Source organism: Colletes latitarsis, chromosome 8 (genome assembly GCF_051014445.1).
Source record: "Colletes latitarsis isolate SP2378_abdomen chromosome 8, iyColLati1, whole genome shotgun sequence".
Taxonomy (NCBI): domain Eukaryota; kingdom Metazoa; phylum Arthropoda; class Insecta; order Hymenoptera; family Colletidae; genus Colletes; species Colletes latitarsis.
This window is the reverse complement of record NC_135141.1, coordinates 20,726,240-20,752,471: the sequence shown is the minus strand read 5'-3', so window position 1 is coordinate 20,752,471 and position 26,232 is coordinate 20,726,240. Positions and strand designations below refer to the sequence as shown.

General features: G+C 39.7%; 1 protein-coding gene across 2 annotated transcripts in view; it reads left to right on the top strand.

The window, feature by feature from the left end:
• Nucleotides 1-26,232, top strand: part of N (neurogenic locus Notch protein) — a 427,418-nt gene that overhangs the window by 52,927 nt on the left and 348,259 nt on the right. For both annotated transcript variants that reach the window (XM_076770843.1, XM_076770842.1), the window contains exon 2: nt 5,244-5,322. In XM_076770843.1, coding sequence (XP_076626958.1) covers nt 5,244-5,322 — 79 coding nt within the window. The remainder of the gene's footprint in view (nt 1-5,243; nt 5,323-26,232) is intronic.

Below are 26,232 nucleotides of genomic sequence, written 5' to 3'. Positions count from 1 at the left end.
TCACCAAAAATGATTGTAATTGACACCTGCAAGTAAAAATAATTTCTTTAGAACGATTTGAAATTTTTAATTTTGTCCATAAATTTGCCCACCTATTCGAATTTTTTTCTCGAAACTGTGTAAGATTTCGAGTGTATGTCTATTCATCAAAAATAATTGTAATTGATCCCCGCAACCGAAAATAATTTTTCCAGATCGATTTGAAATTTTTTTTTTCGTCGAAAAATTTTGGCACCTACCCCCCTGTCGATTTTTCTTAAAAATTCGTTTTTGATTTTTAGTAATTTTGTTTGACGCTCTACAGAAAAGTTGTGTAATACTTTTTTGTAGGTACCCATGAGCTCTACTTCAGAAAAAAGTTTCATTGAAATATATTCACAATTGTAAGAGTTATGGCTGTTTGAAAATTGGACCATTTTTATGGGGTTTTTCTCATTTTGCGGGGTCAAGGACCAACTTTTCGAATATTTTTACGATTTGTACATATTCTACACTAAAATGCGCGTAGTTTGCTTTTTTAAACATTAAAATCCTTCCATCCGTTCGGAAGTTATGACGTTTTAAAGATACGCACGAAATTTTGGAGTGACATTTCTGGCCTGAAATTATATTTTCGGTAAAGAATTTTTTTTTCGAAAGTGGGTAAGATTTCGGGGGTGTATCTATTGACCAAAAATGATTGTAATTAACCCCTGCAGTCGAAAATAATTTTTTCAGAGTGATTTGCAATTTCTTTTTTCGCCATAAAATTTAGGCACCTAGCTCCTGTTGATTTTTCTTGAAAATTCGTTTCTGAATTTTAATAAATTTGTTTGGCGCTGTTCGGAAATGTTGTTTAGTACTTTTTTGTAGGTATCCATGAGCTCTACTTCCAGACTAAATTTCAATGAGATACGTTTACTATTGTAGGAGTTATGGCCGTTTGAAAATTAGGTCACTTTCATGGGGGTTTTCTCACTTTACGGAGTTAAGGAACAACTTTCCGTATATTCTTAGGATTTCTACATATTCTTGACCAAAATACGCGTCGTTTGCCTTTTGAAACATTAAAATCCTCCCATCCGTTCAGAAGTTATGATGTTTTAAACATAAACATGAAATTTCGAAGAAACATTTCTGGCCTCACTGAAATTAATGAATATGTCGTGGGTCCCATCGCTTTTGGATACATTCGTGGTTAAAATTGCTCCGATTTGTAAATGTTTGCTACTGTTGTACGTGGTTAGAAGACATTTGTCGAACGAACACGAGACCTCAGATTAACACTGCTTTGTTACCGACTAGTCTGGACCCACGTAGTCGACGGAAATCCTGAGGAATCGCACTAAAGCCGCTCGTCCTACATAGAAATTACGGCGATGGTACGCGACAGGACGTGCGTGTGCGAGTGTACACGCAACTGCGTCAACGACAGTAAAACGGAGTCGCGAACCGACAGAGGAAACGGAGGATTTGTCACGAAGGCAGTTTGGTTTAACTGATCTCATCCGTCTCGTCGCGGACGTTGCTACGTTCTGGCAGCTGTCTTCGTCGTTGTCTCGACGACAACGGAGTCAGACTTCATTGTGTGCGACGACTCGATTCACCCCCTCGTCTTTTTCAGCGGATTGAATCGTCTCGTCGATCCCAATGGGCCAATGATCCCAGACTTTAATATTTCAACGTTACGCGCGCGGAATCACTCGCTAAAATAAAAACTACCGCCGTCCAGTTCCCGAGCATTTTTAGAAATTTTTTAATTCATTCAGCATCAATTGTTTTTTCTTGCAAATGAATATTATTTCCAGTCTGGACAATCGAAAAGCAGTATTTTTAATTTTTAAGAACCTATATAGCATATACCTTACAAGAGCACTAGAGTTTAATTTTCATGTAGTCGTATTCCAATAGTTGGATATATAAAAATCTTCTCGTTTGTTTAATCGTTCAAGGAGACATTTGCAAACCACGATACCTTTAGTTTTCTGTTAGAAACGTTTGTAACTGAAACTCGTCGAGCCTGCTTGCTCAACAGCGTAGCACAATGCGCGATTCATCGTATGTTAATATTCGCTGTCTACATCTTGAGCATCATAGAACTGTCATTGAATCGTTAAACAGTTCAGATTGTCTTTCTTATACGCGAAGTATAATATAATCTCGCATTAATATTTACGAGCCACGCCGGCACATTAAATCCGCGGCTAATATGTTATTCCTTGTTTTAACTGTGTAGCCTCGCGTATTGCGAAAATTTTAAAGCTTCTAATCGCGTTTTTGCCTACGAATCGTACGACAAACCTCGTGAATTCAAAGTGCACACGCGTGTACGAGTGTCGCGTTGCGTGTAGATGTGTCTAAGTCGAGAAATGTATGCCATTAAGATGACATTTACAAACGTTAGAACGACTTTCTGCGTCCCACGCGACACCATAAAGAGTCCTCGTCGTTACGTCACGTGCTTTATTCTATTAACATCCTTTTTTTTTTTTCGTGCGCCTGCCGTTATTAATTGCAAGCATCACGCGAATCGACATACCCTTGTCTTCCATTAGAAACCGTTACAACATACACTACAATACGCTAATAGATGCAGATTCACCGTGAAGAAAGAATACATTAAAATAGTAATTGTATTAGATGGTTCTGACTTTCGAATATAAATCAAAATACGTGTTATTATATACTGCGCGATAATTATTCAAATAGCAATTTGTCTTGGAAGTTCTGCTATCAAAACGGATGGTCGGTTGCGGTCTAACATTGTTATCGTTCTGTAGAATTTATTACACGCGAATGTAATGGCCTCGCGTTTCGTAATAAATTATATTATCAATCAGATCTCTGCTACATTGCGGTATCTAATAAAATAAAAGAGAGGCCTTGCAACATGTACGATTACGAGATCAAGGGTCACACAACGTGGAGGGTTCAGCTTGGAGTACTCTGATAAAACACAAGTACACCAACCCGGGTCTTGTAGCTTTCCTCTCCTCCAATGTTAAGCAGTTATTTGCTACGTTATTGTATCGTTCCTGGTATGCATGTTTATACGTGCATTAAGCTGCTCCGTACACTTTACAGGATGCACAGATCACATCAACCTAAGTGCACGTTCTACGAATGTGTGATATAACACGAATGTTATTCGAGGATCGACGGTTAATGGATCTTGATGAAAGCGAATACATTAACGGTATAAAATGTACAATTGAATATGAAGTTGGGCGGTGACACGAGTCCCCACTTCGTAGAACAAGAAGCTCTGTAATGTAATATCATATTCTTCTACTTTAATTGTCGAGTTGCTGTGTTAATTCCTCTGGAGGATATTTTCCGGCCTGTGAAAATTTCTGATTCAACTTCAGAGTTGTATATTGTTACCCATTTTGGTTAAAATCCTTATTTGTGACAGATGGAGTACTAGTTTATTTTGTTAATTTTAGAATGATGGAAAAATTGAACTGTTTGTTCTGAAGACCAAGGAGTTTAATTATTCTTAATCATATTAATATTCTGTGGTTTGTGAAAATTATTGATTTAACTTCAGAATTGTATATTGTTATCCACTTTGATTAGAATCATTATTTGCGTCAAATGGAGTACTAGTTTATTTTGTTAATTGTAGAATGATGGAAAAATTGAACTGTTTGTTCCGAAGACCAAGGAGCTTAATTATTTTTAATTATATTAATATTTTCAAAATTCTAAGTTGATGTTTCCCTGTAACAACAGTTTTATAGTCTCTCAGATTAACTAGATCTTCCATTTTCTGAATGATAACATACTAATCCATGTGAGTTGTAGGTATTAAATAAATTGAATAAATTGCCTCCTGTTAGAAATTCTTATAATTTACTGATCTTTAAAATCGGCTATCTAAAAAGAGAAAATAAAGAGAGAAACGATTAATGGCACAAATAATACAGCTACTCAATAGACCTTTATTAAGTTAATAAAATAGCGAAAGATTATAACGGAGGAATGAGGAACGAGGAGCAAAACAAATGGTTTTATATTAGTAAAGGTCTGTTGTTTTTCTCTGTCTTGCACGTGCAAGTGACGCACGTGCAGGCGTTGGACTCGTGTGAAATTATTCAAGGCAGAGTTCCGGCAATGGTCGAGCAGGATGTGCGCGGGTAGTTTCGCCGATCCCCACCTCTGGTTCGGTCGCGTTTACACCCGAAGCGGGTAAGGGTCTCCGATATTTTCACTCCCTTAAAGGTGCCTCCATTTTCTGTCCCTCGTTCTATCCTTATCTCTCCCGTATTCTTTAAGGGGGGATACACGAAAGTTCACTTTGCACGGCGTGTCAAAGGTTCCCCTGCGGATTCACCGTAACCCGCCTCCAGTGTACTCTAACTGGGCTTTAATTGCTGGCACGATAAACGAACCCGTCAGGTTGCACCTCTTCTTTTCAACTGTTTCGCCCACGGAGCGGAAACAGTACGTTTTCAACGAGCCTTCTATCTTGCTATCGAGAGGAGATATTAGTTTAGAGGGAACTGACTTTGCTTCCCTGTTGCTCAGAAGTCGGTCGAAATCGTTACACCAGGCTCTCGATTCGTCATTAGACTACGGATGTTTATGCATTTAGGGGGAAATTGCAGAATGAACTTAATATGCAAAACTATAAAAAATACGTAAGATACGGATTATTGTATTTAGGGAACAACTCTACAATGCTCCCATTTTATTTGCACAAAGATCTGTTCATCATTATCAATGGTGTCTTTGATCGACTGTCTAAAACGAATATTTTAATATAATATACAGGGAGTCCCATTTAAGTTGAGATTGTAAAAAATCTCGAAGGCAAATGATTTAAAGAAAATAAATTGACACACGTCCTTTAGTGCTTCGAGTGGGGAGTCAAATGACACTACTAGTTCTTTAATGCGTGGGCGTTTTCAACAACTTTCGTTTGAAACATTTTGTCGTTTTTTACAATCTCAATTTAAATAGAATATTCTGTATATCTTCCAGGAGTTAAGAAAATGCAAAAACGACGATTGGATAAGAACAATTCAATTTGATAAATGAATTACTATTCTTAAAATTCCCATGAAATTTACTAAAAAATTTTAAACGATTTTTAAAGTAATTATTATATAATTGTGGGCTAAGGGACGCTTGCATCCGATCGCGGAGCAGGTGTTCGGGAGAACTACGACCGAGGTTACCGTTGAATGGTTGCCCGGCAAAAAGCCTTAATTTATCGGTTCACCTGTAATTAATCCGTTACGTTTCTTTTACTGTTTCAGGTTTTGTATCGTGTTCGCCGAGTCCCTGCAAAAACGGAGGAGTGTGCGTGTCATCGCCACGCGGCGAGTTGCATTGCAAGTGAGTGCATACATTCCATCATTCTCATTATTGCAATTACGCGTTGTCGTATCCTGGCCTCTGCCGCTTCACGGCGTAGGCATCGTTTGACGTGCGTGTCACGCGATCGCCGAGCGGACCGGGTTCAGCTGCTCCAAACGTAGTCGTTGTTCGTCGTTGCGACGATCAGAGAGAAGCAAATGACACTGGGTATATCGAAAGGGTTAATGATGGAAGAAGAAAGAAAACGAAGGCGGGAGAAACGGACGCCTCGCCGCCTCCCACGCGAAAAGAACGAGAAACGGAGAAAATACGAGGAAAACTGTGTTCATTCAAAAAAGATCAAAGACACATTTAGGAGCATCTAAATTATTATTTATTTTCTTCAATCGAGTAATAATCGATGCGTTTTCTTAAGGGGGTCTTCTATTGCGAAACGCGTTTTTTTTTCTTTGGTATTTTTTTTATAAAGAAACTATGCAACTTCTAGCATCTACGTCTTTCATATATATTTGTCACCCTTTCAATAATATTTACAAATTTTTAGAACGAGAAATAGCGAAAATTAGTGGCAGTACAGAGCTGGTAGTGGAAGGCCACTTTAATAATGATTTCGTTGCAAGTATCCTTAACGCAAATCGATACAAGAAACGACCCAAGCTTGGAGATAGTAAACATCAATTTTTAGTAAAGAATAGTATAGAAATTTCTAACTTTTCAATGGGAAGTCCTATCACTCGTGGTATACGTGCTAACGCGATAGCTAATTTCGTTGCAAGTATCCCTAACGCAGATTAATACAAGAAACGAGGCACTCTTACAGGTAGTAAACATGAATGCTTTTGCATATACATTTCCAAGACTATATCCTTCACAAAATGCAAAAAGAAATCGAATTATTTGGCGGTTTACGGTAGAAGATCCCCTCAATGTGAATGTCGGTGCACATTCTTCTTGTTTGACCACGTTGTAACGGATTGCACCGGCTCTACGTCCTCGTAATCGATACGTGAGCGCCAAAGGATAATTGGAAAATTAGTCTTCTGCTTTCTTCCAACGGCCGCTGATTCGAATCGCGGTACAACGAGGCCAGGATAAAATCCACAGCGTAATTGTGCTTCGATGCAAAAATGCCACTTCGTCAGTCGGTGGGTTTTTCGAACGGTCTGTTTAAGGACTCGGTATACTTTATCAGGTGCCTTTTGGCTACCATTTTAAGAACATCTTTTCTTCCTCCCCGCGAGTACTGTTAGTTCAATCACCTTATATAACTGTGATACTTTAGTGCAGGGTTTTCCAAACTTTTTTTCTTGTGGAACCCTTAAGAAATTTTTTACGGATTTTTAAACTTTTAAGCAGAGATATTAGCGTTGACATCGGTGTTGACATCTGAGTGATTTTCGAGTACATAGCGTTTCCAATACAAAGTCCGTGACCTAGAATGAAAACACCGATGCTAACATGAACTTCAGTGTCTAGAATACTACCATAGATATTAAATAAAACAAAAATCATGATGTCATTTTATTTATTCGTATAAAACGTTGTAACTATATTAAATGTTGTAATAAATTGCAAAGAAATGTTTTTAATTAAAAAACAACAAGTTCAGTGCGAAGGATGTAATAATAATAATAATAGTTTGTTAATATTTTAATGCGGTTCTATGAAAATATTGCAGCTAATCTTATTTTAATGTTATATCACTACTTGTCTCGCGGAACCCCAAAATTATTTCATGGAACCCACTTTGGGAAACACTGCTTTAGTGCATGTATCGCAGTTATACAGGGTGTTTGGCCATCCCTGGGAAAAATTTGAATAGGGGATGTTTGAGGCCAAAATAAGACGAAAATCAAGAATACCAATTTGTTGCTGGAGGCTTCGTTAAACAGTTATTAACGTTTAAAGTTCCGTCCGTACTGAATTTTTTTCTCGAAAATGCGCAGGATTTCGGGGGTATGTCTATTCATCAAAAATGATTGTAATTGACCCCCGCAACCGAAAATAATTTTTCCAAAACGATTTGAAAATTTTTTTTTCCGACGAAAAATTTCACACGTTTCGAATTTTTTTCTAGAAAGTGGGTAGGATTTCGGGGGTATGTCTATTCACCAAAAATAATTGTAATTGACCCCTGTAACCGAAAATAATTTTTCCAGAACGATTTGAAATTTTTTTTTTTCGTCGAAAATTTTAGGCACCTACCCCCTGTCAATTTTTCTTAAAAATTACTTTTTCATTTTTAGTAATTTTGTTTGACGCCCTACAGAAAAGTTGTCTAACACTTTTTTGTAGGTACCCATGAGCTCTACTTCAGAAAAAAGTTTCATTGAAATATATTCACAATTCTAGGAGTTATGGCTGTTTGAAAATTGGACCATTTTTATGGGGTTTTTCTCATTTTGCAGGATCAAGGACCAACTTTTCGAATATTTTTGCGATTTGTACATATTCTCCATCAAAATACGCGTAGTTTGCTTTTTTAAACATTAAAATCGTCCAATCCGTTCAGGAGTTATGATGTTCTAAAGGTTTGCACGAAATTTTCGGGGTACCTTTCTGGCCATAGATTATATTTTCGTTTAGGAATTTTTTTCTCGAAACTGAGTAGGATTTCGGGGGTATGTCTGTTGACCAAAAATGCTTGCAATTGACCCCTGCAACTAAAAATAATTTTTCCAAGACGATTCGAAAGTCTTTTTTTTCATCCAAAACTTTCAGCACTTACACGAATTTTTTTCTCGAAAGAGGATAGGATTTCGGAAGTATGTGTATTCACCAAAAATGATTATAATTGACCCCCGCAACCGAAAATAATTTTTCCAGAACGATTTGAAATTTTTTAATTTAATTGTTAATAACTTTTTAACGAAGCCTCCATCAACAAATTGGTATTCTTGATTTTCATCTTATTTTGGCCTCAAGAATCCTCTATTAAAATTTTTCCCAGGGGTGGTCGAACACCCTGTATAAGGCGATTTTTTTAACGCGATCGGTGACTTTCGATATTCGAGGTCAGACATCAATAACGATAATTCTAAAAATTTTAGTTTCTCAAGATTCTCCGAAATATTTACCTCTATAACGTTTCGAAAATTCGATTCTACAACTCCTTGGTTCACCCAAAAAGTCCTTCCTAGGGATTTTATTTGTTTTACCAACAGATTACGTTCTAACCACTTTCAACTAGCTATATCACTTTTCCGAATCAATCTTGCACCAGACACAAGGTGCCAATGTAATTATCCAGGGCAGGATCTTAATCATATCATATGGCAATGTCCTTTATACGATTCTGGCAGACCTGACATGATTAACCAGCTGTGCTCTAAAGGCACACGATTGATGCTTTCCTTTTTCGACCACTTATACCTCCTATGATGGTTATATTTAAATTCCTTAAGAAATATGATCTTCATTTGTAAATTTCGTTCTACGTATTGTATAAGTAGCAACTAAGTTCACCGTCTCATGTACTTATTTTTGTAAATTTTTTTTTTCTCTATGTAAACTTGTGCTAATAATCCCGTAGGAGGTTACAGCGTAATAAATAATAAAAAAACGTTTCGAAAATAATCGCACGAAAGAGTTTGCGTTTGGGATCGTCTTGTACGCTCGCGTCTCGCAACTGTTACATTTAAACAATAGACGGAGCTTGACTCGAAGGTAAAAGTAGGTTAACGTAGCGGGATCAGTTTGCCAATAATTGTCTTTTTTCTTTTTTATCGAAGGGGGAATCGATGTGTCTCCGATCGCGATTGACCGCACGATTCGATCGCGCGAAATGACGCTCGGACTCGCATCGATAGAACGTAATACCAACAGAATGGCGTGGGATGGTACGGAATGAGATGGAACGAGATGGGCCGGGATCCGGTAATAGCTGTAATAGTCGCCAGTCGTGACCCAGCGACGCATCTAAATTACCTTTATCTCGAACCCTCGTAGGTTTCACTTTTGTATCAGTCAGCTCGACACCTCCGGTTGATTCACCGTGACCCTCTTCCTTGCCCTGCCCACGGTTATGCAAATGGTGGCGGTTTCGAAAAATTTGGGGAATCGGTAGTACCCGGTGGAAAAACACGTCCCCTCGATCGGAGAAATATCCCAACGTTTCGTCGTCCTTTACGATTATTTACAGCCTTACCACCGTAAACTATACAACCGTGAAAACATCAAACTATACCTTCTTTTTTATTTCTGGAATATCAGTCTTGTTTATGAATTTTTTTTAGCATCGAGTCGTTTTCTACATTTTGATTCGGACCGTTAAAAGTGTATTATCGTTTCCTGCACAGGTGTTGCCTTATTTTGTTTTGCAATGAACGGATGTAAAATGAAAGTCGTCGAACCTTTACAGTTTTCACGATTCTGTCGTTTTACTGAGAAAATAACGCGAACGTTATTGTCATCGTTGTCCAATTTCTCGAAACCTTCCCTCGCTATGGAATAAATTTTCTTGCGAACCAAGCGACTCGAATCGGTTAAAAAATCGTATCGTGTGAACAAGATTCCATATAAGATCATCCGTTGTTCCATTATTAAGCCTGTGCCTCTTGGAAATGGAGTTCCATTGCAACGGTTGGGAAATAATAATAATTGAGATCTGCATTTCTAGTCCGAACAAAAGATATCTTTCGTATAATAGTAGGTTTTCTTCCTGTGTCTGTAAATATCTAATTGTTAGTTGAAACGTCTGATTTTGATGACGCGCGTCGAGAACGATACGGAAATCGACTTTTAAGATATTAGATTTAATTGCTCGTCGGAGATAATGATGCTATGCGTTGGTGACCACTTATATTTACTCTTATTTCATCTCTTTGATCATCCTCTTATCTTTTCAACCACCACCTACGAAGTAGCCTCGCGCGAGGACTAATTCATCTCCTTGCGAATATGAAAAATTCTAATTTCACGTTACAAGCTTCCACGAGGCAATCCCGTGCGCGTATAATTTGATGGATACTAATAACAGTAAGCTGTTAATTTTTCAATGCGCGTGTTAAATCTATAGCTGTCTACGAGGAAATGGACGTTAAAGATTGCTTTTAAGGACATTACGAAAAAAATCCTTCATTGTAGAGACTCCAGTCACGAAAGAGGAATGAAGTGTCAAATGAATTGCCGAGATAATTTATCTATTACGAAGGAAGAAAATAAGGAGATATTTATAAAGATGTCTAAAGATCGGTATAAATCGATTATCTAAACACGGGTCCAAGAACTAAAATTTGATTCGTTCGGGATAGGATAATAAAAATAAAATATTAAATTAAAATTACAACACAGTCAATAACAATAATATTTTATTTTTACGCGAGTGCAGATGATGGATACGCGGATAATGGAGTTTTTCGTTGCACTTAAAAATTCATAGGATCCTGAACGCTCGTAAAGAATATCTGGATAATAGTGGGGTACATATTTCATCGCTCGCCGAAGCCTCCGCATAAAATGACCATAATCCAATACAATAACAAATTTGGCCAGTGCCACTTGACAATATGGTGAGTTAAAGCTGCCGCTAACGGATGAAGGATCCTGCACAATAGACCGGAAATCATCCCCCGTACGATCACGTTCGCGCGCGTACACTTATGTATTTATACGTACCGTAAAAGATACACGAGCGTCCCCGCGGCGTTGCGCACGCATAGATCTACTTGCGACCGTAGAATATGCACTTGCACAGTTACATGTTGCGTGGATGCGCTTACGCGTGCGTTCGAATGCATCGCGCGTGGACAGGTCACGTGTGCCGGCACGTGACCCGTATAGATTTTGTATCCAACCAACTCTCGACAGAGGAAGGGTTCGCTCGTACAGAAAAATAATATTGTTTCTCCATTTCGGTATTTTGCCCTCGTCCTACTATCGATCCGTAGGAACTGTTTTTATCAAAATAATATTGACAAGTAAAATTCTTTAACATTAAAATCTCCAAAATATCTAATACGGTTCTACGTTTTGTAGCTTTTAACCCTTTGCACTTTAAGAGTCTTTATTGACGTGACCAGCAATATCAAATGCAATTTTGTGGCTTCTAAAAATAGAAAAATATACTTTTTCCACAAAAATTTCTACCTGTAATTTTAAGTTTATTCATAGGTTTCCTGAATTTAGATTGTGTTATCATAAATGAAACTTGAATCGAGTGCTTATTATCGCCATAGCGACGCCAGAGGAGTGCAAAGGGTTAATTTTAGTCGAGCTTTACTTTCTCTTGTTTCTAATTGTACAATTCCCAAACTATGCAATAATTCGGATTATAACGATTCTACGCTTTTAATTCTATTCTTTACCTTTCCGTTGCACGACAGTATTGATATTTATATTTGGTGCCGAAAATAATGGGTCTGTTTTTTTTCTATCCGCGGAGTCGGTTACGGAAAGCTTTTGGTGAAAGTGTCGAGAAAGCTTTTTTTCCGTCGTTGTGCAGCTGTGACCATTAACCCCCGGAACTTTTTTCACCCTTGTAGACCTGTATCGCACGCGGAAGGGTTCGTCGGACGGAGCAACATATGCAGGATGATGGATGACGACATGCACGCATCCCCTTCGAGTCACGGGGTGCTATTGTACGGGCGTGCGCGTCTGTATCGTGCACGGTTTGACGGTTCCTTTGAAAAAGTAGCTTAAATCTCGAACGGCTACAGGAGGGTCGCGGTCGTTCGTATGCAAGGACAAGATATTCGGGTCGTGCAAACTCGTATTACAATTATTGTTCGCGGAATGTTTTACCCTTGTCCGGAGGGGTGTGGTCAGCAAGATCACCGTAGACAGGAAACTAATTGTATTTCGTGCCTCTGTGATTTATGTACGTCGCTGTTGGGGGGAAGCATCTCGAAAGAATTTCGTTCGAAATTAAGTATAGGACGCGACAAGACCCAGGAATTAGGTAATTTCCGCGCGTTGCATCTTTAAAAAGATCCGAGTCGTCGAGTTCCTCGTCGCTTTCCCACGAGAAATTAAGGGCTCTCCGATTCTTGTTTGTAAATATAGAAGGAACACAGTTGTCAAGTTCCCTCCACGCCTTCCCACGAGAAATTAAAACAGAATTGCACACTTCTGTCGTATTTCAATGTCACGAATCTTACCGTGGTTCCTTCCATGTGTACATGCAGCGGCTTCTAAGTGCTCGAGCACGCCGCGAATTGATGGGTACCATTAGCAGCAATCATTGCCATCTGTTCCGTCGGGAAATGTTCTACGTTCGTTCTGCGAAGTTATCTGTCCGACGCGCGTTACATCGAATGATTTAGATAGACCATGCCCGCGTACTGCAACTGTATCCTTTATCGTCTCGACTTTGAATTCGCGCGGGAAAAATTCGATCGAACCGCCCGCCCGCCCGCGCGCGCGAGAAATTAGAGATACATTCCGTCGTGGGCGAAGATAAATCGCCGAGTCAGAACGCGCGCGGAGGGCCTTTGTTCCGGCGAGAACGAGGGCCCCGTGGAAACGCGACGCGATCGACGGAGGATGACGAAGGTTGCCGCGTGCTGTCAAAATACCCGTCTTCTTTTTTTTTCGCCGTCCTTTTTCCTCGCAAACGCCCCGCTGCGACGATCGCGCGCTCTAGGGGCATCTCCGTTGCCCGCGTTTGCGCGTGCACGATTTACTCGCGGCTTGTCGCGGGTACACGACGTCAGCTATCGCCGGCGTTCATCGGCTACTGTGTGTACTCGCCGGTTTTTTCCCATTCGCCGCGCATTAATGGTGGAACGATACACATCATCGTGTCTAATTTACTTGCCAATTACCTCGGTCTGTCTATTTCTCCGGTGGAAGTTTAGAATCGTGGCTAAACGCAACGAACAATCGGATCATTGCGACGTACGTACGTGCACGCACCGGGCTATTTCGCCAACGACATCCTCTCCCTATTTGCATTGTCGATCACCCAGATATTGAGCACCCCTGAACGAATAACTAACTTCATGCCCGCGGGGCCTTGGATCGTGCGCAGTCGGCCGTGATCGGCGATTCTCGCCCAGTCGCCTCGCGAGGGAGTGAGAGAGAGACGAGTGGGGCCCAAGAGCGACAGAGGGCGCACGATCCACCGTGAAGAAGAAGCGAGAGAGCACGAGCGGAGAAGGGCTGGGCGAACGGAGCGAAAGAGAAAGAGGGGAGGGGGGACACCGTCTGAACGTGAGCGCGCTTTCCCACGCCTGCCGCGCATGCGCCGAGTATCCTGGCCCCTCGTGGACCCCTCGGCTCCCGCCGCGGGTAATCGGTTCTCTTGCACTTCCACTCCTCTCTCTTTTCAGCCGTACGTCGACGTGATGCCCTCTTCGTCCCTTCTCCGCGCACGTAGCCTCCGTCTCTCGCGTCGGGTTGTTCTCCGACTTTGTTCCTCGTTTCGGTTCGTCTCCCTCTCCCTGTCTTTTACCCTCCCTCCAGACATCCGCATAGATTCAAGTGCGGACGTCTGCCGTTCTTTCTCTCCGCCACGTTCTTTCTCCGTACACCTCGTCCGCGAACAATATTCGTTTCCACCACTTGTCTCCGACGGTGGCCGGGGCTCCCTCCGGCCGCAAACGCTCACCTTCTCCTTCCACTTCTTTCGCCTAGCAATAAGCTGCTCTAATTATCTTCGACCTGTTTGTCAGCGGATGCCGCCGATGCGATGCGACATCGGTCCCGATTGAACGCGCCGCGCCACTTTATGGACGCCACTGGCTTTATCGTTGCTCTTATCGTTGGTGGTCGCGCGAAATTTAGAATTTATTTTAACACTTTACCGATCGGTAGTGGTCGATTACGTAGGCTAATATTTTCTTATACTTATAGAAACGTTAAACGAAACTTTATGAGAGTGCTTACTGCATTGTTTGCTCTCTGTTATTATAGGATAATTAAATCTAACAACATTTTTTATTTTCACGACAATCGATTAATAGACTATACGAACGTTTCCAAGGCTAGAAATTGTTTTTGATAAGGACAGATTTAAAGGAAACGCAGGAGTACGGAAGAGAATAAGAGAGCGGTACGCGCCAATGTTTGCAGAACCTTCGAGGCCCTGCGGAACGTGTTATTTGCGAATACCTACGAGAAGGTTTGACTCGTTCTCGTGAGAAGGCGAGCTTATGGCGATCCGCAACTATTTCCACCGAAGGGTAACGAGAGCCAGAAGAGCTCAATAAACCGATAGGCCTCCGCAGCTTCTCTCGACTCATTCCCTCGTGGCGAATCGCAGAAGCCCCGGAGGCCTTGTTTGGTTTAGCGCAACAAGCAATTAAACGATCACGGCTCGGATTCACGGAAGCATTAGTTCCGCCGGAAGGTACAGCTATTTCGCGGACAATCAGTCATCTGTTTGCGCAGACGGGTTCCGGCTTTACGATGCTTTCATACGATTCGACTCGTCCCGTTTATTGCCTCGGGTCCGTATCGATTCATTTCGATTATTGAATTCAAACATCGGACATATTATGTGCGTACAAAACAAATATACTTTTCTCGTTGTTTGTCATGCTCGTTTCATGTCCCTTCGTACCTAATTTATTAATCTTGTTACGAAGTGATTGATTTTTCCTGTTAACGCAATACCAACGGGAGCATTCTAATTTTACGACAAGCGTGCGTGTTTTTCTAGTAATTTCTCCGATAACACGAGAAAAAAATTCTAACATTATCTACATATAACTCCTGAAAATTTCAATAAAATATAGTAATTACTAAAATACTTATCACATTTTTAGTATACGCGTGTCGAAGGGATTCTATATCATTGAAATCACCCATCGTTAACGTGTTAACGTCTGGAGGTTTTCTCAATCCTTTTTATTTCATATTTTCCTAAAAATAATTTATTAGTTTGAAAACTGACCTCGTCAAAGTACAATTGAAACCTTAGAGTCAGTTTAAAAAAATCCATTTTGTCGTTTTCGTTGTTGAACGCGTGGGTGTTTAGATCGTGGAGCCTAGACGATTCGTTTATTACCAGTTGTTATTTAGTCGACGATAGGTGGTGGTGTCTGGCACAGTGTCGCAAGGAACACGTCCCGTACACGTTACTGTCCCGGTCAGAGACGCGTCTTCTCCTCGTTAGCGGTCCCGGAGAAGACGTCGACGACGTCGTCGACGCTGTGCATAATGAAGGCCCTGCAAACGGAACCGTTGTGCTCTCGCACCGACGTGCTGATTGCCAGTGCGAATATTGTCGTACAGTAATGGGTCTGTTCGAAGAATACTCGTGGACAGTAGAATTGGCGGGCTTCGCGGGGGAAAAAATCATTATTTAGCGCCAATTAGAAACGGACGCCTAACGATTCGAACAGGCGAGAGTAATCCTCCCTTGGATTTTTTCCTTCGATCGTCTTCCTGGACGGTGCAACCTCCGGCTCGATTCGAACGGAGTCGAATAACCGATTCTGTCGGGTCGACCGAAACGTGACTTACTTATCTTGTCCAAAGTCAGCGTATGGATATGGGCGTTAACACTCCGGGAAACACCGCGCATACGAATTACGATATTTTCTTTAGTTTCCACGGTTTGTTTCCTTATGGCTTGGAAAATCCAACTTTCGAGAAGAAAGAAATTTTCTACTGATAAATTCTTTCATACTTTTCCATTAATTTAAATGAATAATTAAAATAGAGGTTTGTAATTTACTTAAATTTTCGATCGGATTCGAATCTGGGTTTTGCGGTAGCCATAGCTAATAGCGTTTAAAGGTTTTTGTTTTATTTCTTTCGCAAAGAATTAAATGTTTCATTGTACTAGACTAGTTTAAATTATACGAAAATATTTTTTTAGTCCATTTAGTATTACCTTTATTAAAGAAATATTTTCGTATAGTTTGAGAGTTTTTCTTTGCGTTCCTAAAACTCTAGCACAATAGAACTTTTAATTCTTAACGAAAAAAGTAAGAAAAACTTTAAAAACTCCTTCCTTAACCAGTTTTGGAATCTTGACAATAATATAACATAGTACGTATGTACCATGGTTCGATTCAAGTTTCGTTTCTGATATCTCAAAATATTTAAGAAATACACGACTAAAATTTAAATTATAGATATTTTTAGGTGTCACATCACAAAATTGCAATTGATAATAAAGACTCTCGGAGTGCAGAGGGATAAATTTCGATATTCCAATGATATAAATTTCTTTTTTAACCGCGTCTCGTATCGCGATCGACATAATATGGGAAAAGATGGGATCGAGCTTGTTCTAGAATCGGAGACACGAACGCACACGGGTAATTAAAATCTCCGGGTTAAACGATTCAGGCATTTAAAGTACCGTTGCACGCGGTGTTTAGCGATATCTTTAGCTCGAACATGATCGCGGTTACGAAGAAAGCATCGTTTACCCTGCGATAAATTTCTTCCCTGTATGCTTGTAGTCACACCCGCTTTCTCTGTTCATCGCTCGGTCCCGCCGGTAGCCGGGTCCCCGGCGTTTTATAAATCTGCACGCCCTACATCTTAAAACGTCCGTTACACGTCTTCGTACACGTGGTCGGCGTGTATTTACAAGCTTTTTACCTTAGGCGTGCAACGTCTTTCCGCGCGGACGCGAACGGTTTTCGAGCGTACACGAACCATTGCACGCACTCGGCGGAAAAGAGAGCGCGGGCGGGAGAAAGATCGGCTCTTAATTACGAGCGGTTCGCGCGTGTGCAGTCGACCCGAACAAGAAAAATAACTAGCACAGTGATTCTTAACCAACGTGCCGTGAAGCAACGCGGAACAGTTCGGCGGAAAAAAATCGATTACAGTTGCTGGTAGCTGTGTTACAGTTTCCGAGGAAGTTCATTTTTTAAACGGAGGCAATATTAATATTAAAACGCGTTCTGTCGGTGGAGAATTTATAGCAATAGAGGATAAGGAGATCTACAGTTATCTTTTCTTTTATCAGGTATAAGTGAAACTTTGGTCCAATTCTGCTTCGATGATTTTTGGTAATTTATTTATTATGTAATTTTGTAGGTTAACAGTAAATTCTTATCGCGTTCCAAAATTGGAAACGAGGAAGTTCATTTTTTAAATCCTCAATGAAAGTAATATTAATATTAATTCGCGTTCTGTAGGAAGAGAATTTGTAGCAATAAAGGATAAAGATATCTACAGTTATTTTTTTTTGATCAGGTTTAAGTGAAACTTTGATCCATTTCTTCTTTAATAATTTTTGCCAATTTATTTGTTATGCAAATTTGTAGGATTCATTTTTTAAATCCTCAATGAAGATAATATCAACCCTTTGCACTCCAATGGCGTTGCTACGGCGACATACATGATATGTATCACAACTAGGTTTAAGATTTATCTGTAGTAATGCAAACGTAATTAACGAAACAAATGAAGAAATTTTAAATTACAAACATTTATAAATTTCTCTGGGGAAGAAGGCAAAATTGCATTTAAATAGCCAGTTACTTTCATTAAAATTAGTTCTTGGAGTGCAAAGGGTTAATATTAAAATGTGTTCTGTTAAAATAGAATTTGTAGCAATAAAGGATGAGATCCACAGTTATTTTATTTTGCCATAAGTGAAACATTTGGTCCAATTCGTCTTCAATAATTTTTGTTATTTATTTTTTACATCATTTTGTAGCTTGCCAGTGAATTCTTATCGCGTACCAAAATTAGAACAGAGGAAATTCATTTTATAAATTCTCAATGAAGATAATATTAATATTAAAATGCGTATTATAAGAAGAGAATTTGTAGCAATAAAGGATAAGGATACCTATAATCATTTTTCTTTTATCAGGTATAAGTGAAACTTTGGTCCAATTCTGCTTCGATAATTTTTGGTAATTTATTTGTTATGTAATTTTGTACCTTGCCTAGTGGATTCTTATCGCGTGACAAAATTCGAACCAAGGAGATTCATTTTTTAAATCTTCAACGAAGATAATATTAATATTAAAACTGGTTCTGTATGAAAAGATTTTGTAACAATAAAGGACAAGGAGATTTACAGTTATCTTTTTTTATCAGGTATGAGTGAAACTTTGTGCCAATTCTTCTTCAATAATTTTTGTTATGTATATTTTTTATATAATTTTATACCTCGCCAGTAAATTCTTATCTCGTGCCAAAATTGGAACGGTGGAAGTTCAGTTTTTACATCGTCAATGAAATTAATATTAAAACGCGTTCTGGCGGAAGAGGGTTTCTAGCAAGGATGATATCCACAGTTACTTTGTTATCATAAGTGAAACTTTGGTCCAATTCTTCTTCAATAATTTTTGCTATTTCTTTTTTGCATAATTTTATTTCTTGCCAATTTTTATCTCGTGCCAAAATTGGAACCGTCAAAGTTCAGTTTTTACATCGTCAATGAAATTAATATTAAAACGCGTTCTGGCGGAAGAGGGTTTCTAGCAAGGATGATATCCACAGTTACTTTGTTATCATAAGTGAAACTTTGGTCCAATTCTTCTTCAATAATTTTTTCTATTTCTTTTTTGCATAATTTTATTTCTTGCCAATTTTTATCTCGTGCCAAAATTGGAACCGTCAAAGTTCAGTTTTTACATCGTCAATGAAATTAATATTAAAACGCGTTCTGGCGGAAGAGCAAGGATGATATCCACAGTTACTTTGTTATCATAAGTGAAACTTTGGTCCAATTCTTCTTCAATAATTTTTTCTATTTCTTTTTTGCATAATTTTATATCTTGCCAATTCTTATCGCATGCCAAAACTGTAACGTTTGCGATTCCGTTCGGCATAACTGTATTTTGAACTGTGTTTCGAGGAGTTAAGAACCACTGAACTAGTGCCTCTCCTTTCCGGCGAGCCACGCGAATTTTATTCCCGTCATCGTTGCACATACACGCACGGGTATTAATGGCTCGCGGCAAGATATACCGATGCGCCGGTATCTCGTTGGATCGGGGCTCCTTAAACACAACGCAATCGAAGATTAAGAAGCCCGAGCACTGTGACTAATCACTCGCTCGACCCGAACGAACGATTAAGGAATACGGGTAAGCAATGTCCCAGCGTGCGCAAAACCGTTTCCGTGCGTATCTCTTCGCGAGCCGTGGACGACGTTAAAAATGCACGATCCGGGGGTTGGTACATTTATTCCCGCAAGGATTTGCATTCTCCGTCGTGCACGAAGCTCTTAGCCGAACGATCGGTTACAAAAAATTAATCAAGGAAACAGTAAATTACGCGTGACTCGTAATGTGGTACACCTTGAGGTACTGGGAAAGTGAAATGGAGTATCTGGTAAATCAGTGATTCGTTAAGTGCGCTTTGTGTGTGAGAAAAGTATGCTAATAAAAGCGGCATACGGTCGGATCGAGGTGTGACGGGAATCGTAATGCGATCCGCGATCGGGTTATTCCTCTAAATCGAAAATTTTGAGCGATGTTGCTTCTGTACGTAGAGCCTGGAAACCAGTTTAGTAACCGGGTCTCGAGGATCGGGACATCGAATCGGTTGCAGGCGACGCTCGACGGGTAATAATTACCGGCGGTCGATAAAGAATGCCGATTTTCTCTGCGAGGACGAGGCCTCTATCGGGCAAACGCGCTCCTCCGGATCCCTGGCTAATCACCACGTGTTTCTTCTTGATGCTCCAGTTAGGTAGTCCGAAAGTCCTTGCGATCCGCAGACACCTGCGATGTAATTGCAGCCTCCCGTGGCTCCTTTCTCTCGTTCACTCTCGATCTCTGAGCCTCCTTTTCTCCGTCGGTAATATCCTGACACCGCCGGCAGGAGGAAGATGCCCTCCGCCCAGCTGCGCGTGTAGATCCAGTAGGGCTCTCGTACCTTATAGCGATGGGTTCAAACACCCTGCAAACTGGTTCCACACCTTGATTTCTACCCTGTATACATCTCGAGAAACAGATGTATCCAAGTAAATTCCACAGTAAACGAGATAGTTTGATTACCGATTATCAAAAACAGTAATACGCCTCCCTTTTATCAGGAAGGTTTCAGGGTATGGAAGAAAATACACATATAATTTAATAAAATGACTTCTTCTATAAATACTTGGAGAGATAAAAACAGAAGGGACGAAGATATGGTCTTTAACGTTAACTCTTTGATTACAAAGAGCGCCTATAGACGTTCAATCGATCGACTGTGTGCGTTGAACGTGTGTGTTGTTCAAGGTTTTCTGCACACGACTTGTGCCTGCGTAAAAATCGACCGTAGTCAAGGGGTTAATCATTGCAGGAATTTTCAGGTCAAATTTTTTGGAATAATCAAGATTCTATTATACAAAAAAAGTTTTTTTATTCGAACCAGCGAATCTTGGATTTTGTAATTGACTGAGATCCGTGGTTACGCGTTGGATTTTATCCCATCCCTACTTATAGCTAGCTTATAGTGGCAAACGCTTCGACAAGGACCTCCGGACTAGGGATCACCGGTTCCTATGTATGCCAACATAGGCGCTCATCGAACTACCACCTTTCCCTGTTCGTGTGCACTGTGTGATGGTGTTCCTCGCGTATGGCACAAGAGCACCGTGTGCCACGGTGGTGTTTAAGACCGAAGGAACGCAGATTATACGGCACTAACGCCTCCAGCTACGGTCTGCATGTTAAGCGTCCTTCTCCCGCACCTCCCATGATTAGGGACGAACCTCCGTGTTCCCTCTTTCTCGTTCTTTTCGATCTTGCCAACAATCCTGATCCTGTATCCTGTTGCTTTTGTCTATTTGATAGCGTGTCTCCCGTTTCCTCTCGTGGCTGGTCACTTCTTCTACCTTTTCTGTTAACCATTATTCTCCTCTACGATATTAGTGATCGTTGCTTATTTTTAATACATATTGAAAGATACAGAAAATATAGGAAATATATATTTTTTAGCAATAATGCAAACAGTAACCCAGACCTAACCAGATAGACCGGAGAGTCCATTTCGTAAAGTAGACATAGAGTAAAATAGTTCCAACCTTTCCAACCTTTAATTATCGTTTTCTGGTTCATTTTCGTAACGATATCGACTTGTGAAATTTTAAATGTTCGCAATGATCGCGTATTGTTCATAAAAGCTCCATTAACGTCTCGGTAGTTGCTTCTTTTTAATACATATGGAAAGATACAGAATATACAGGACGTTATCGAACTAGTGGAGCGGAAAGTGGGTGAATCTGCATGAAAAAATAAGTCAAGAATGTGGAGTGACATTTTTTTTGTAAAAGGTTCCATTTTTAATTAAATCATTTACATATGATCTCACTTATGTTTATGTCTGAAGATGAAGGATACCACCCTGTCATTCGAATTGCTGTTCCGATTGCTTAGTTAAAATTCTAAGGAATAAACGTTGAAATAAAACTACTTTTTGATCGAGAAGATTAGATTTATCCTCTTTCCGCTCGTACAATCAGTTCGATAACACCTTATACAGGAACGATTATGAATATTTTTGAGTAGTAATGCAAATAGTAATTCAGACCTAACCAGATCGAAGAGCCCGTTTTGGAGGAACGCTGGAAGAACCGTAAAATATCTTCCTAAACTAGTGTGGAAGAATTCGTCCGGACTAGACACGGCTATCATTATAGTCTCCGTTCTACGATCCCGTGTAAATACATCTGTGAATACCGTGTTACTCGATAAAACGCATAATGGTCGTCCGGAATGGGTCCCATCGCGTGCCAGGTTTGGGTTAATCGTCTCAAAATAGAAAAATCTCGATTGCACGAATCGTTGAGTGGCCTACCACAGCCATGACGTGTTCGCATAAGTGGCGTGCGGAATCGAATTTCGTCTGCAAACTTCGATCCAACCAGCAATATTTCTGACCTCGAAGTAGCAAAACGATCGATAAAACGATTCAAAAAAGATCCATTAACGCGTTCACTGTCCGGTCTCTCAGCGGCGTATCCAATGGCGTGGTGATATGACCCATATACTGGTCATAGACAGTGAACGTGTTAAATGAAATAAACGATGAAATCGTCTCATAGTATCGATAGTTGCTAGTCCTTGGGTAGTTCGTGAAGCGATTAGTATGCATCCTGGACTCTCGAGGATCGTAGACGAGGAGGGTCCAAGCAGTCCATTTGTTATTCCGCCCCTGGTCGGGACCAGATTTTCTCCAGCTGCATAACTATACATATACACGTAGAATGCAGTCTGTCCTCGAACCGCGTTTTTCTTCTTCTTAACTTCAATTTCTCGTATAAAAAAAAAAGAGCAACACCTAGCCTCGTTCGTACTGCTATTCATTTGCAGCGGTCTCTCGAAGGTACAAATTAATGGACGCGTACCCTGGACGCTGTTTTATTGCACATTGTTTCATTCCGCGTGCATTAAATCATTGATAACGAGCGGCAGAGTCTCACACCATATCTGCGCGGTAATTACACGAGGTTATCATTTTCTTGGCCGTGGACAACGTGGCACTGCCATGTACGGACGAGGTTCGCTGCAAATTAATTTACTCTCGACTCAGCGAGTAACGTTGGAAATGGAACTAGTTCGTATCGGTGGGTCCGGGCAAATTAAACCCAACAATCCCGTATCTGCGATTAAATACTGTCTCTCGATGTTACTCGCGCGTACTTGATGGCGTCGACGAAAAGAAATCGTTAAATTACTTTGAACACCAACCAAAACAGATGCACATCTTCCATCAAAGACCGTTTTACTAGTGTTAAAAATTAAACCGAACAATCCTTCTCTGTGATTAAATATTCTTTCGCGAAATTGATGACTTTGACAAAAAGAAATCACTAAATCATTTCGAACATCAACCAAAATAAATGCACATCTTCACACCGAAGATCGTTCAGTTACTCTCGAAAAAGGAGTATTCGTGCAACACGAGCATTAGAATTGCAAATTTGCATAGCATAACGAAGTTCCGCCAGTTTCATTCATCTTTCGTGACCGACTCGTCCCGTTTTCCTCTTCCTTTTCTCCATCGCGTACAATTGACTCTACGCTGTTTTTTTTTCTGTTTTGCATCTATGTTTCGTCGCCATCTTTCCATAAATCGTATCGTAATAAGTTCCAATCCTAGATGTTTCGTTTTCTTCGCGAACACGAATACGAAACGCGTATCGAGACACATAAGCGTTCAGGAATGTGTCGGTGCATAGACTCTGAAAGGTATCGACTATAGTGCATCGAGATCCGTGGCGTTATGGCGTGTATGGTTGCGAAAGAACCAGGTTTTCGAGACTCTGCGCGGTGTGGTTGCCTCGGGCTCTGTCTCGCATACCTGAAGAAGAACCTGCGGCCCCGCCGTGTTATTAAAGAACCGGAGGGTCTCCTCTTCTTCCTCTTGCTTCTCTTCTTCTCCTACCGTATCGTTCCCGAGACGGTCCAGGTCTCTGTGTGTTTGAACGAGCACCGTAGAGTCCTATATACGAATCTTATTTTTTATCTTTTCAACCTTTAATTATTGTTTTCTGGTTCGTTCCCGTAACGATACCGATGCCTGACCGACTTGCGATATTTTAAACGCTCGCAACCTGCCCGTATCGTTCATGAAAACTCCATTAATGTTTCGCGATTTATTTTTCAACGTGGTTCGTAAACATCGCTGAATTTATGATCGAGCTCTTCGAGGGAGGATTCTCACGTGACAGCGTTAAAATTTAAAGATTTTTTATTTTTTTCAGTAAAGAATTCAAAGTTCCATTGTACTAGACTTTTAAACACACGAAGGGAGACCCTTAAATTATACAAAACTTTTTTTTAATCTAAAACAGGCTATAACATTTTGAAGAAAAATTTTTTTTTTGTGTTGTAGATTAGTACAATGGAAATAAAAAAGAAAACTTCTTATTTTAATACTTTTACACAGAATCCCCCCTCATAAGTGCCTAAAGTACTTTTTAAGTACTAAAATTTGAGCCTGTACAAAGATATACTCGAACATCATTTCACAAATTTGCTATATGCAATTTATTTTTGAACAGGAAAATAAAATTGCAGACTTCGTTAATCGGATCAATGTTTCTGAAGGTTTAAGGTTTATCCGCGGTGCTATTTTGTTAAATTGTTTTGCAATTTATTTCTGGTCAGGATACTGTGTAAAATTGAAAAATTTAATTATACAACATACTGCATATGCATTGATTTTTGTTGGTATTTAACTCATTAACTCTCTTGTATCTTTAGAAAAATATATTCCACCATATTGCTTTCTAATTTATTTCTCGCCACTCGAGTTCATAAATTTACAGAATTAATTAATATTTCCAACAAACATACGTGTACATTGTTTTTTGTTACGCTTTAACGCGTCGTGAGTGCCACACTAATATCCTTGGAATTCGAATCAATAAAAATACACGTACAATCTGGTCGTGGTTATCCGTTTCACTAAGTTGCCTTTTACCCACTATTTTCGAACAAGATAATCGATAAAATTGCAGACTTCGTTAGCATATCTTGCAATGGTTTGATTTCCGTTGCTCTTTAACGCGTTGTCGGACCAGATTCCCGAACTCATGCCACTTTATTAAGATACTTTGCAATTTATTTCAGAACACGATACTATGTACTGCAAAAATTTATTAACCATTCATGCATTGATCCCTCTTGCTCCTTAACAGGTTTTACTAAGTTGCCCATTTCTGAACCGCGTTAATAAAGTTGCAGGATGCATTAATGTTTTACGATTTACATATTTCTGTTACGTTGTAACCAATATCCTCGATGCTTGTTAATAAGATAAGTAATTTATTTCACGTTTCGAAATTAAAAATAAAATTTTCTTTTTTATTTAATAGTGTTTGTGCTAGTGTGCGTAATAATTTCAATGCTTGTAAATAAGATAAGACGTTTATTTCCCATCTAGAAATCAAAAATAAAATATTCTTTTTTTATATAATAGTGTTTGTGTTAGTCTGCGAACGTAATAATTTCGATGCTTGTAAATAAAGTAAGACTTTTATTTCCCGTCTAGAAATCAAAAATAAAATATTCTTTTTTTATTTAATAGTGTTTGTGCTAGTCTGCGTAACAATTTCGATGCTTGTAAATAAGATAAGACTTTTATTTCCCGTTTAGAAATCAAAAATAAAATATTCTTTTTTTAATAGTGTTTGTGCTAGTCTGCGAACGTAATAATTTCGATGCTTGATAAGACGTTTATTTCATGTCTGGAAATCAAAAGTAAAAAATTGTTTTTTTATTTAATAGCGTTTGCGTTGGTCTGCAGACGTAATAATTTCGTGCTGGTGGTCGTGGTCGAATCGATGGAATTTTTTTCGAAAAAAGGTTGTGCATCGCTATTTTCCTTTCTCTATTATAATCGTATCTTGCGAGATCGGGACTGGCAAACGATTGGCATCCGATAGTCGGCCGATTCGTGGCAAGATGCGAAAGCGTAAGCGTTCGATCATTCGATCCGCCGTCTCGGATCGAGACGTTTTCCGTTTCTGCGGTCACGAGCCGATTCCGGGCCATTATCGCGATTAAGCCTCCGGGGCCCCTTGGGACTCTCCGTGCCTTCCACCCCCGGTTCACCATCTCCCATATGCCGCGTTGCTGACGATTATGGTAATGATATGTTTGCGCGTATCGTAACTGGTAACAGTGATACAGATCCGACCGTAGGAATCATCCCATCCCTCGCTGGGCCAAATTTGGCGAAGATTTTGGCGACATTTTTCTATCACTTTTGAGCCAGAAACATCGAAACACAGTCTGAACTGAGAAATACTAAAACATAGTACTGTTGTAATAATATACAATTCCCTATACTTTGTGTTTCATTAATTTTCCCTCAAATTTTAAAATTATTTATTCTCTAAATTTCTGACTTTATGTTACAATTCAAAGCAATATTTTAAATGTATAATGGAATTGTATGGAAAATCCACCCTTTCGTTTGGCGAAGCTATTATACAGGGTGTTCGGCCACCCCTGGGAAAAATTTTAATGGGAGATTCTAGGGGCCAAAATAAGACGAAAATCAAGAATACCAATTTGTTGATGGAGGCTTTGTTAAAAAGTTATTAACGTTTAAAGTTCC